At 40.5% G+C, this 14158-nt stretch overlaps 1 protein-coding gene across 1 annotated transcript in view; it reads left to right on the forward strand.

Annotated features, from left to right (window-relative positions):
• The window catches only part of CFAP61 (cilia and flagella associated protein 61), a 113958-nt gene that overhangs the window by 53026 nt on the left and 46774 nt on the right, over positions 1-14158 (forward strand). The window contains exon 17 of the mRNA XM_052783858.1: positions 2498-2625. Coding sequence (XP_052639818.1) covers positions 2498-2625 — 128 coding nt within the window. The remainder of the gene's footprint in view (positions 1-2497; positions 2626-14158) is intronic.

Consider the following 14158-nt stretch of genomic DNA (forward strand, 5'->3'; position numbering starts at 1 on the left):
AAAGAAAAAACAACACAGGACTGCAGTAGAAGATGTTTGAACTCAGCATTGCTGTAAGGTCTGTTGGGTTTATCCTATTAGCTGCTGACATTCCTGTCTAGTTATTTTGGTTGATTAGGTACATTACAAGTAGTTTCTCTTTGTGGTTTTTTTACTATTTTATTAATTTTGTTAAAAGCCACGTTTCAGCAAAAGCATCACTAATGATTTTTCTTCCAGAAGGCATTGCTTTTCTAGAAAGTTGCAGCTATGTGCAGCAAAAAAAAGCCTGTCAGAGTTCTCATCTGCAGAGTTCACAAACCCAAGGAATTTGAATACTAAGATTAGGGTCTTACACACAGTATCCTCAACGCCTGTTTGTGGTGCCATGAGATCTTCGCAAGTGTCAGCACTTGTGACGTCAAACGTTGTAGTTGGGGTATACCCATTTAGTATGTTATAAAAAACATAGTCCAGGTTTTATTTTAAGCAGTGGGGGATGCATTTAATAATTGGCATCAGTTGTTCTCATTTCTTAAAATCTCTTCCAGTGATGTACATTTTCAATGAAATATAAAAGGTTTTTTCAGTTTCTGAAACATGGAAATGTTATAGATATATTTTCATTTATGATCAAAACCCTTTTTACTGGCAAATCCTGCTGTAAGAAGTGTTTAACCATGTTAAAAAGCACTGGCTTTGGATTAGATCGTTAGGCTTGTTCGTAGAGACTTGTAGATATAACAACCATTTGGGCAGCATGACAGTTGTTCTGTGGCTTAGCCCTGGCTGGTCAAGTCGTTCCTCGGTGCAGGCTGCCTGTGAGACTGCAAGCATGTGCTAGGTTTCACACATTTGACTTCTCCATGGAGCAGCCACCATTGGCTATTTACTATATACTTTTTAAGATATCTTCTGGAATTTTCCTAGTCAAGTCCGGTCCCTGAGATGAATCTGGCTCACCACTGGATGTCATCATTGCACTGTGATGAACTGCAACCAGAAGAACATTTATCTGGCAGTAAAAAATAGCATTGCCTGACCAAAGAAGACATTTAATTTTGTCACATTTCCAATTACTTGCTATACAGTGATGACAGTTTGCAAGTAATTGGTCCGTAATCCTTCCTTAAGGTATAGGACAGCACTCTAGTGTGTTACGCAGACAATTCTCCACCTTCTGTAGTGGGGCTATGCTGAAATCTCAGCTGTGGGTCTCCACCACTGCAAAGACATGGTATAAAAGATCTCTTGGGGATCTCAGTGTTCCATGTACTTCTTGAGAAGGCCAATGTCATTACCGTAGCTTTAAAATAAAATACTTATTCTTCACATATTGAGTTACTCTGTCAACTAATATATAGAGAATGTATTTCTACTGTAATTTCATAGGAGGAATTTAGAGGACTTAATTTTATTAACTGTCTGTCTCCTATTTGTAATACAGGAAAACCTGTTAGAAGTCTTAGATTGCTTCCTGCCTAAGTAGCACAGCAGAAATATATAGAAGTGTCTGACAAATAATAAAAGGAGCTCCATTTTCTATTTGTCTCTTCAGTGCATTTATGAATCTGCAATTATGCATTCTGTGAAATGGGAATGTATACAGCCCAAAGCAATAAGAAAAACGTGAAGTGTGTTGTACTGCAAGATGGAAAGTATTTCCCTGTCTTTCATCAGAAATTTGAAAATTAAATATAGTTCAGGGCAGAAAAAAAATTGTCAGGTGCAATGTTATCTCTTGGCCCTTTCTTGCATATTTGTTTTTGAGAATCTCTGTTAGCTAGTGAGACCTAGAGACAGCAATTAAAAAAAAAAACCATGGAGTTTATTGTCTTAACCAGTGTATGCATTAAGAAGAATGGAAACCGAGAAGCTAGTAATTAAAAACTTTATAGTAAGATTTTTGGCCAGAGTATTGATCTCAGTGGCGTTGAGATACTAGTTTACTCATTTGACAGCCTGGCTTTCAGTGTAGCTGCTCTATATTTAAGAAAAAAGAAGGTGAATTCCACCATTTTGGAAGAGAGTTTTCAATTAAACACACAAAGACACTCAAGATATACGTTCCTAATTAATTTATAAGTAAGACTATTTCCATAAATAAAACAGCAAGAGTAAAAACTGCTCTAGAAGGTATAAAAATGGCCTTAACATTATGTAAATATATGTTCCCCAGGTGTTAGCTAAATGGTAGTAAATTATAGAAGAGGCGGTGTTTTTTCCTCTCTTACAAGGACTCCATAGCATCTTTTCTGGGAGAAGCTAGACCATTAAGCTCTGCTAATTTTCTGTAACCTATTAAGCATGCACATATTTCAATATTTTAGTACCATTTATCTACCATTTATCTTGTGCTGTGCACAGAAAAATCATAGTATTAGTCATGTCAGTGAGGCATAATAAGTTTTGTATGAATGCAAGGTAATGCATTACTGATGGTTTAATGATTCTTAGGAGACTTTTGCTTTTTTTTTTTTTTAATGCATTTCTATATCATTTTACATATTTTTTACAGTTGAGTTATTCTTTGAACCACATAAATCGAAAGCTGGTACTGGCATCTAAAGCATCTATCAACACTAGAATTGTGGTGGTTGGTGCATCTGATGTTGGAATCTCTTTTCTGGAAACGCTCATTTTTTGGTAAGTTTTTAATTTGATTTCCTTTACTGAGAAGAATATGTTACCTTTTGTTTGACGGGGCTTGCTTCTTCCATTTAGAAGCAGGCTTTGAGTCTGTATCCAAGTACTAGATGTTAAAGGTCTGAGTGTCTGCAGATGTAAATAGGTAGGTGCTTGTATCCTGGCTGACTCTGGGACTCAAAAGTGCTGACAGAAGGCATGCTGAAAATGAGAATTCCACATACTTAAAATCTATTTGACTGTTGTTCTTATACAAAAATACTATAGGTGGAGGTTAAGTTCATAGCCCTTCACGTGTGCTCCAAAGCAGTATTGATCTTTAAAGCTAGTTGTGGCCAGTGGGATCACAAATCACTGTCTGAATCCCTCCCTTCTCTTAGTGATGCTCGTTGTGATGCTCTGTTTTCAGAGCTGTGCAGAAATGTACAACATAAGCTTGTTCAGTTGTAATCTCACTGTGATTCTTCTGATTCTGATAACACTTTTTGATATGTTTGATTCTGATGAGGCTTTTGACATTTGGGATTGTTCAGGAACCAAAAAATGGTCATTTCTGACCCTTCTGCCATTTCTGCTGTAGACCCTAGAGTGGGTGTGGGAAAGGTCTAGCAGAGGATACCGCTTTCCGTCAGTCTCAGCCTGCTCGGTGGCCTGCTAAGAGCACAGGCCGTCAGCATACATTGAAGAATTTTTCAGCAGTAAAACTGCAAATTGAATTGCGGTGGTTACCTTGAGTTATCCAAACCGGAGTAAATAAACTGGTTGAGAAGGGGAATAAATGTATGCACCTGTTTTTACACCTTCCATTGTCTAAGCCAGAGTAAACTTGTGGACAAGTTCTGCTGTTTTACAGACTTTCCAAAGTTAGGACAGGGGTGCCCTCTTTCCGACGTCTCACTGCTTGCACCTTCTATGCAAGTACCCCCTCCATACCAGTCTTAGGGGGTTATCAGGAAGTCAGACCGTGTATGTGAGAATGCAATTCCTTTTATGCATTTGTTGTTTTCCTCATAGATTAAACATACATACAAGAAATGTCTTGAAAGACTTGCAGAAATAAATATAAAATTAATTCTAAATGCGATTGTTACAACGAAATGTTTGTTACAAAAACTAGGGGAGGCTGGCATTTTTATGGTTGGCGGAGAATTGAAAATTTTGCCTGTTTTTTTTTTCAGTTAAGCCAAGAGTTTGTATTTCTACAACAACCATTAATAACATCACAAATTAAAATATCAATATGGCAAAAGAAGAAAAAGTTGAAGTGCTTTATGGATCTTGTTATATTGCTGGAGCAGTGAAAAAACAAAAAACCTGCTTCTTGCTCTTTTTTCTTAGTTCCTGACTTCCTGTAGAGCATCCCCTCTTGGGGTAAAATCATTTTCCCCTCATCCTCCTGTTCTGAGCTTTCAGTTCCACTCAAAATTCGGTTAAGAATGTACTTTAGAGCTACTAGCCTTTTTTTTGTAATTCATCCTGTGCTATTTATTAGTACGCTTTCAGTATAATATACTGTGAGGGAAAAACAAAGCATATTTACACTCCAAGTCAGTCAGCCAGAAGCTAAGTCTTTCTGTAGTGAACAGGTCATACAGATAGTATTGTGTCTGTCGGGCAATCCTTTATAGGTATCCTCCTCTGAGATACCTCAACCAAGACTTTTCAGCCAGAAGTTTTGTTTGAACCATATTGTAGCCAAGAGTTCTTGCAGAACGTGTCCTTGTACATAGGGGAGAGTGCTTGTCTTCAGCACTGCACAAATGGAGTGCTCTCGCATAAGAGAAATTGAGTATTGCTCTGAGAATGCAAAAAGCAAGCAGTCAGCACTTAGTGCAAAATGTCACAGAATTTATATTAATATATGTGTAAATTTAAGAGATATGATTTTTTTTAATTTTCACATCAGCAGCAGATAAAGTCTCCTGATCAATGTGAAGGCCTTTTAATACAATTCAGTTTAATTTACTCATAATTTTCTAATATTCTTTGTAGAGGTTACATGCACTAAAAATAGCTAGATTGAATCAATTTGTAAGCCCCTAAAAGAGGAAGTAGTTTTCTCCTCATTATTCTTCATACTTAATTATTTTACATTATCAGTGACCATGGAAACACACAAATGTAATTCACTTACCTACATAACAATTATTAGAACTAGATTTTACAAGTGTTTTCAACTTCTTTGAGACTGAAGAAATACATTTTTCATTGAACAGAGAAATAATCACAAGCATTACCTCTACTCACTCGAGAGCTATAGCAGGCTGCCTCTCGCTCCCATTGTGCTGGGGCAGTGGCACTGCACTTGGCAGCACGTCCGCCGCCGCAGAATGCTCCGGGGGCAGTTCAGCGTTGTCGTTCTTTGAGCAGTGCTGCGGAGCAGCCACGGGCACCACTTCTTATCCACCTGAACCGAAAATGAGCTTTGTAATCCATGCTGCGAAGGGGGAGTTGGTGCTGTGAACCATTATCTTACAAAATGCTGCTTCAGTCTTTCGCTGTGGCTCGTTACCTTGCTGTTGGAGTTTCTGGAAACAGAGATTGTCATAGAGGTCAAGGCAGTGGTGCACCCAAATCAGGTGCCAGTTATTTCAAAGGGCGGTGCAGAAATCCTGCAAATGAGTATGTGGAATGACCTGCTAGTAGGGGAAGCTTCTTCCTAATGCTGGGGGTACTCTGAGCCCTGGAGAATTGCGTCCATTGTGCTTAATCTAACGCTAGGTCAGTGAAGGTGATCTCATTATTCATGTTTCACCATTCAAATAAATACCCCTGCTGATTTTTTCTCTTGGAGTGTAATCACATGCAGGCATGTGTTTTCAGCTATAGTGCTACTTTTCTTCAGGATGCATATGAATTTTTTGTTCAAGAAACAGGCAAATGATGGAGGTGGCAGTGCCATCAGTAATGCAGACAGAGCCTGGCCTCCCTTCTTGTGCACGGCTGGCTGTCGGTAGGTACAGGTGCGAAAGCGGCTCTGGAGACTGCACCTCGGCTGTGGCTGTCCGACACGTGAGGAGCTGCAGCGAGCTAGGCAGCAGAGCTGAGACACCGTGGAAGGGGGGGAGGGAGTTGCATCATAAATTGCTGCAGTAATTAACTTCCCTGCAGGAGCGTGGCAAGCAGGGAAGGAATTGTTATTCCCACAATTCCTGCATGAGGCTCCTCCTGGGCAGTGCAATTATATGCTTCCCCTTGCACAAAACCAGGACTTAGGTCACTCTCTAGCACTAAGACAAGGCTTATATAAATTGCGGCACCATCAGACCATTTGTTAAAGCAGTGTAAACTCTGAGCGATGTCCAGTCCTAAAGGAGAAGCAGCAACTGAACAAATATCCCTCTTGTGAAAAAGCAGCTCAGCCAGCAACACGAAGTCTCAGCCTCTATTGTTCTCTGCCCTCCAAACTGTTAGTGCTGACAGGCGCTCCTGCCTCCCCTTTGTTGTAGGATGTGGGGAGAAAGCCTTTTCAGCCTCGGAGTGAATCAAGTCAAAGAAATTCCAAAGAGAGGTTAAGCTAAAATGCAAGTTTTGTTTATTTTTAGTTTCCCTTGAGTGACTTGGTTTTGGGGGTGGGGGTTGGAATTAAAAGAGAAAGAGTTTTATCAGATGTTCTGGTAGATATGTGCGTGCAGTACACTTGCAGTACTATGAGCCACTAACATTGACAAATTACCATGAATGAAGACCCTAAAAAGGAGTCTGTTTTAAGACTAAAGGAAGTTTTAAAAAAGTTACCCTTTTTTTGCTATCCCCACTGAGATCAATTATGTATATACTAAATTTATAAATGAAAAAGCTGTTTTAAATATTCAACCTGCAAGTATTCAATGAAAATTGTATCTGAAAATGATTTGCAAGTGTAAAATCTGTTTTCATGAATACAGAATATCTGTACCTATGAATAGGAGAAAAGGAGTAATGAGTTCAGTTCAGAGTTCTGCAAGTACCAGTTCTTGGAGGTGAGGTTCAGCAGGAGAAGTATCAACTGCAGTTAGAGAATTTATTTAAAAACCTGTGAGCAGCTATAATTGGGGATGCTGAGTTGCATAGTCCTCAGTTAAACCAGTGTTCCCCTAAATGTATATCCTGATGAATGTAAGATATAGCCCAGCATTTTAATCTTTTCATCTTCGCAAGTACTGAGATGCTTTAAAAAATAACCTTATTGCTAAATACCAATTTACCAGGAGGGCAGGGGTTTTTTTGTTTCTTCTTGTTTCCTTTGATAATTTAAGAATGATGGTCATGGCAGCAGTGTTAGGCCAGAAGAACATGTAATTAAAAAAACTCAGCATTCTCAGTTTATTCCGGTGGAGGATTCATGGAACAGCATGCTAACTAGTATGCCCTGACAGCAGGTGATTGAAGTTTGGCTGCAAGAACGCAAAAAGCTTGCTCACAGCAGTATCTTGTCATTGGTTCCAGTGTAGTGAACCAATTAGCTTTTTATCCACCTCTTTGCATATAGCTGTGGAAAGCGTTATTGTCTTCTGATTATAGGGAAAACCCTTTTTAATCCATGATTTTGAAAACCTACTTAATCCAACCTCTGGTGTAAACAATGACTTATTCTCTGAGGACGTTGGAAATATACATAATGTGCTGCACAAAATAGCAATAAATGAATGGTGGCTAAGATCACAATATTTTATATGAAAATGTTGTGAAATATATTTCCCTTTCTATGCAGGTGCATTAAAATAATTCTTGCATTTAAAAAGCAAATGGATTAAAGTATTTTTTTGTTAAAGCCCTGAACTTTTTTCTTAAAGTAGAATTAGAACCTAACACAGTAAATCTGTGAGGTTTTTTCTGCAGGATGGTTTCTCCCTTTGTGAGTTAAAGGTATCTAAGATTAGCTTAGAAATGGCAGGGATTTTTAAAACACAGTTTCTGACAGAACAGCTACAACTGCCGTTATCTGGCAGCACAGTATTATACAATATCCTGCACATCTGTCCTGTTTGGCAATAGTTAGCATAATGCTTGCTGTTTAATTAGGCTTTTTATCTTTGCATTTGTCTGAGAACATCTGAAGCCTTCCATGTTGCCTGTCACTAATTAGTTGACTAATTAAATAGTTAGTGCTTACTTGCTGATCACAGAACTAACATGTAATGAATGGTTTAGTGATCTTCATTGTTTTATACTATCTATCTTTGCCACATGAATTGGTATACATGTGCTTCCTTTTGACTGCCTTTTTTTCATACCAAGGCAAATCCAGAACAATGTTGTAGTCGACCATGTGTTCAGTGTCACTGGGCCTGTGTCCTTCAGACATTGTTGCCTTCCATCATTTCTGGTGAATAGAGATCAAGTTGTGACAGAGATAAATAAGATAGGTCGTATCTCGCCTTGTTGCGCAGTCAGGATCACAATGAACACTGTCAGTGACTGATACCAGACATAAACTAGGGGAGAGGATATGGGTCAAGATCAGCCTTCCTAACAGCCATTTGACATGCCTGTGCCAAAAAATGATACTCAATTAGCATTGATACGTGGTTATTTTATAGTTATATTCTTGCTTTAGAGGCAGTTTTCAGTTTTAAATAAGATTATTTCAACTTTAAGTACTTGCCTTTTACGCATGCAAACATTTGTCTGAGCCCAAGCTATTCTTTCACACTTTAAATTTGTACGTATTTGTAGATTTTCTTTTGTTACTATTTATATATGAATACTCATAACTTCTTGTTGCATGTTAAAACTGATTTGGAAATAGTAGTTTTCTTATTAAAGGCCTGTTTCAAAATTGAAATGAGTCACAAGAATTTTCATAGAGTTACATTTTGTGTTTATCATACCTCTCCTGGTGACTAAGTATGACGTTAGCATGGCTGTTTCAGCAGCTCCGAGCAGAGCTTGGTAACCTGACTACCCGAAGCATCTGGTAGTTCTCTGATCAATGCAGTTCAAAGCAAATAAAGAGGCATTCCAAGTGCAAACACTGCATTTAGGCTTTCCAGTTCCTTGCTAAAGCGATGGAGTAGATGTACTTTCTCTTCTGTTCATATTTATTTTTCTTTGTTTGAAGTTTGCTTCCTAGAGCTGTTGTGGAGGTGTAACTACTGAGGTCTTCAAAGCAGTCCATAAACTGTCTGTGGGTTGGTTTTGAAACACAGAAGACTGTTCAGACTACTACAGTGGAGAAAAAAATTAGTTGGCTGGTTAAGTTGTGATCCTTCCCTCCAGTGATTAGTGTAGATTTGATTCCTGTTCATATGTATATATGTATGTACTCTTAATGGGCAGAGTGAGGGTTGTGACAAATGAAGATCACTGTTTGAAGGTACTTGCTTGCTTTTTCTGAATGCTTGATGAGCCGAAATTTTAAGGTTCCTTTTCTGGATTGCTGTGATTACCCTCCAGATCCCAGGAAGGAGACGAGTCTGAATGCAGCTTACATTGAAATGAGAGTGGGGAGTGCCAGTGACGAGATGGTGAATCTTTACTGCATGCTGTGTTATCTAGGTTCCCGAAACTTCTACTGTGGATTGGTTAGGTTAGATGGAGCTCCACAGTGCTGTAGCTTGATGGCTTCCAGTACCCAGGTTACCACACTGCATTGCCGTGTGAATTGTAACACATCACTTTGTGTGGTTTGTTTCCCTAGGAGTGTGGTGGTCAGTAGCATCTCTGCATTGATTGGGCATAATTTCAGTTTCATGTCAGCTACAGGGCATGGGCTGTTTGGGAAGGAGCTGTTGGAGAAGTATTGTGTTGCTCTGGTGAAGAGATGGGCATTACATGGCTCTGTGGTGCTGCACCTCTCAGAGCTGTTTTACGTTAAGGGATGCAATATCAGCGAGGCAGCTGTGCTCATCAGGCTGCCAGGGCTGGAGGTGCTGCGAGGCCCAGATCCGCAGCTGCTACATGCAGATGTTTGAGATCAGGAATTTTGGCCCAGCTGACTCCACCACCAGCCATGTCCCTGTCCTGCCTGGGCTGCCAGCTTTCTGTCAAGAGGACATGGCACTGGGGTGGTGCCTCAGAACATGCAACTTTTATGAGTATTTTCTCTTTCTGCATGCTCTTGCTGTCAGGAGGAGAATGTATGGTCCTTGGCCGTAAGCTAGGACAAAAACATTGGTACAAATCTCAAGCCCTTCAAATTCAAGGGAAGTCTGTCTTTTGACATCTGTGGGCTTTTCTAGGTTGCGTACTTTGTCATCTCTGTGAGGGCAGCATTGCCAAATATGCATGAAGGAACATCACAGAGTCAAAATGTTAATCTCCTCCGCAATAATGTGGAAAATTGGGGTCTGGTAAGTAGACAGTCATAAAAAAAAAAAACCACCTTAGTTTTAACATGGGTGATTGGCCAATAATGTTTAAAATGTCCTATTAACAAGCTGGAATTTGCACTATATGTTATGCACTGAAACATTCACACAGGAGCAGACAAAACAGCAAAATTTCAACCACACTCTAGTTTTACTGCCCAATTTATGATATCTTTATTTGTGGATAATGGTGTTGATGTCTCTCAACTGTGATTTTTGAATCTGCCGGGTGATTAGATTTAAACAGCCAGAGACTGTAACTACCAAGGCCATCATCAGATATCCCTCATTTTCTGTCTAGAATAGTAATTGCCCTGTTTTATACTTTGAACAGGATGAAATCCTGAAACATTTATGGAATGGAAATTGAAATTTTAGTAAGGAAATGTGCTCACTGAAGAAGTGGTTGGATGGTACTTTGATTTGGTCAAATTCAAAGCCAACTTACATTTGGGGTGGTAGTGCTAATCTTGTAAACTTTGTAACTATGGATGTTCCCACATAAGTATATGGAAGTGTCTGATTCAGCTATGTATTTTGTATGGGCCAGGGAAAGAGCTTTTTAGATTTTCCTGTTCTGCCACATAACAATTCATACTTTAAGGACTTTGCCACACTGATTTTAATAAGCTAGATCCTGGAAATACCACTGATCTTGAGTGAATACTACAGTTTTTGAAAGAGCCTCCTAAGAAATCTGTAGCTGGGTTGTTAGATGAGTCATAATTTAGTTTGTACTTTGCTACAAAAATTCAGTTTATGCTCACAGTGTTTCTCAGTGCAGAATGTTAAGGCAGCTCACATTTGAGCCTGAAGTGATATTAACACTAAAGGAGTAAATAGGCAAATATGTAAATAATCAAGTACTTAAGACTTAGTTTTAAGTTGCGTTAGAAGTTTGCTCTTAAATGCTGTACCCCAGAGTTTGGATGTTACATGTGTTAATTAATACACACGTTCAAAGCCTGGTATACACCTTGCAAGTACTGGTAAGATGCAGAGTCAAAGAGACTTCCGAGAAGAAAGCTGTGATGGGTTAACCCTGGCTGGATGCCAGGTGCCCACCAGAGCTGTTCTATCACTCCCCCTCCTTCTCAACTGGACAGGGGCGAGAAAATATAACAAAGAGCTTGTGGGTCGAGATAAGGATAGGAGAGATCACTCACCAATTACCGTCACGGGCAAAACAGACTCAGTTTGGGGAAAAATTAACTTGATTTATTACAAATCAACCGGAGTAGGGTAATGAGAAATAAAACCAAATCTCAGAACACCTTCCCTCCACCCCTCCCTTCTTCCCGGGCACAACTTCACTCCCGGATTCTCTACCACCCCCCCAGCGGCACAGGGGGACGGGGATGGGGTTTACGGTCAGTTCATCACACGTTATTTTCTGCCGCTTCATCCTCCTCAGGGGGAGGACTCATCACACTCTTCCCCTGCTCCAGCGTGGGGTCCCACCCACGGGAGACAGTCCTCCACGAACTTCTCCAACGTGGGTCCTTCCCATGGGCTGCAGTTCTTCACGAACTGCTCCAGCATGGGTCCTTTCCACGGTGTGCAGTCCTTCAGGCACAGACTGCTCCAGCGTGGGCCCCCCACGGGGTCACAAGTCCTGCCAGAAAACCTGCTCCGTGGGCTCCTCTCTCCACAGATCCGCAGGTCCTGCCAGGAGCCTGCTCCAGCGCGGGGTTCCCACGGGGTCACAGCCTCCTTCGGGAACCCACCTGCTCCGGCGTGGGGTCCTCCACGGGCTGCAGGTGGATATCTGCTCCACCGTGGACCTCCATGGACTGCAGGGGGACAGCCTGCCTCACCATGGTCTTCACCACGGGCTGCAGGGGAATCTCTGCTCCGGCGCCTGGAGCATCTCCTCCCCCTCCTTCTTCACTGACCTTGGTGTCCGCAGGGTTGTTTCTCTTACATGTTCTCACTCCTCTCTCCGGCTGCCGAATACCGCCGTCCCAACTTTTTTCCTTCTTAAAAATGTTATCACAGAGGCGTTACCACTATCGCTGATTGGCTCGGCCTTGGCCGGCGGCGGGTCTGTCTTAGAGCCGGCTGGTATGGGCTCTGTTGAACACAGGGGAAGCTTCCAGCAGCTTCTTACAGAAGCCACCCCTGTAACCCCACCCGCTACCAAAACCTTGCCACACAAAACCAATACAAAAGCTTAGGGAGAGGTGGTTAGAGGAGGGAGAAGAGCTTAGTGGTAAAACTGCAAAGGTCAATATGGGTTGAGAGGCAAAGTGTGGAAAAGAATTAGTCTCACAAAGGAAAAAAAGTCTCAACTGAATTACAGTAAAGAGCCACAATCACTAGAGAAGAATGGTGCAAAAAAAGCATAGGGAAAGGTGAGTTGACATAGGTGAGGAAAGCAAAAACAGTTGCTGGGAAATGAGAGGTGGTTAGAAGGGATAAAAGCAGTGACAGTGACGGAAGGGTGGCTGAGTTGTTTCAGAAACCCGAGTTCTGATATGGATGGGAGTTTGAAAGAAGAAACTGGAAAAAGACATGTTTGGTAACGTTCAGGGAGAAATCAAGGTAGTGGGGTGATGTAAAGCTACCTAAAAAAGGAGAAATTAATAAAAGAATTGAAATGCAGCAGAGTCAGAGTTGCTAATGTTTTTAATTACATTGTCTAGGAGAAGGTTCAGCACTGAGGACAAAAGAGAGACAAGCATTAAAATTACAAGGTGGAAGGGAGTCTAGGACTAACCACTTAAAGTGGAAAAAGGAAGCGAGAGGACTAATTGATCTACCCTAGCAGAAGAATCAAAATTTAACTGGAGAGGAACAGCTTTTGAGGTGGGGTGTTGAAGAAGGGTGGACAGCTACGGGGGAGGGACACCCCATGAGCTAGAGTCAGAGAAGGGACACAGGTTTTAGTGAGAGCAAAGAAGGAAGCAGAAAATATTTGTTGAACAAATGAAGGTAAAGCGACAATTCTGGGGGCAACAGAAGCTTTGCCGGAATAAGCCTATCTTAAAAATCCCCAACTATTTAAGTTCATGATTGATGTCCTTATCCAGTTCAAGTAGATATAAATTGACACTCAATAAATATGGGCCAGAAGTTAGAGCAATTACTGTGGAAAAGAGAACATCTTCCAGTAGGCATAGTGGGGGCAAAAGTTATCTTCAGAATGGTGCTTGTAAAGTTTATGGGAAGTTTGTGGTGGTGGTTTTGGGGTTTTTTTTGTTGGGTTTTTTTTTTGTCTTGTGATAGTGGGCTCTAGGCTTCAACAGCAAGGAGGTGCCTCCAAATCCTGTGTAGAATCAAACCATCAAGTTCAAAGTTTGGAGAGAGACCCAATGAGGAAGAGCTGCCAGCTGGGGAGAGAGAAACACTTGCATCATCCTTGAAGGGTGTTACTCAAAGGTCAAAATAAATATTACTTAGCTTTTTAATGGATTCTTGTTAAGATGTCAAAAGTGGTGACAGCAGTGGCTTTCATGGCTTGGGCTTATAGGCTGCTTTTCTTAGGAATACAGCATCTGATAAAATTAATCACCAGTAAACCCAGTGGGAAGTTTCTGAAAAAACAGTACTTTAATAAAAAGCACTTTAATAAAGTACTTTAATAAAATGCAAGATTTTGAAGGGAGAATGTTGTTTTGATATCAGGAGGAAGTAATTGGGACATGATGAAATATTTTGCTCAGGTGTCATTTAAAAAAAGCGGCTCTTTTGTTTTTAAAGAAATTACATCTTGAATTCTTTAAAAATCAAAGTTGGAACCGAACATTTTCCTTTTAACCTCTGTTCTGAACAATTTAGAAGAGTGTTTTCTGAAATTAAAAAAGATGGTGAATTTCACCAATGTTGTGGCCTATCTTAGAATGAAAATAGTCGTGTTCTGGGAAGAAAAAGATGTGAGTTCCCCCACTGAAGTAAACAACTGACTTATCTATCCCCTGGTGTCAAAAGTGGCAGTCAAATTAAATGTGAGCTACTGACAATTAGATTCACTTATCTTTTTATTTCAGTTGGTGGTGTTCTTGATGCGTCTGTCACTCGTCTTGGGAGGAAGAGTCATCATGGGCACAGTTTATAGAGCAAATGAATATGTGGAAAACCCCTTTTTTGACCGTTGCATTGAAAAGTGTCCCAGTAAAGACTTTATTGTTATCCCTTCTTTCATTGAGCAAATTCATTCACAATCTTAACACTTTTTCCTAAGGTTGATCCAATGGAGAACTGGCTTATCTTTGTTTACTTGTAATTAGAGAGAGATGACT

The sequence above is a fragment of the Harpia harpyja genome, chromosome 4, assembly GCF_026419915.1.
Source record: "Harpia harpyja isolate bHarHar1 chromosome 4, bHarHar1 primary haplotype, whole genome shotgun sequence".
NCBI classification, from domain to species: Eukaryota; Metazoa; Chordata; class Aves; order Accipitriformes; family Accipitridae; genus Harpia; species Harpia harpyja.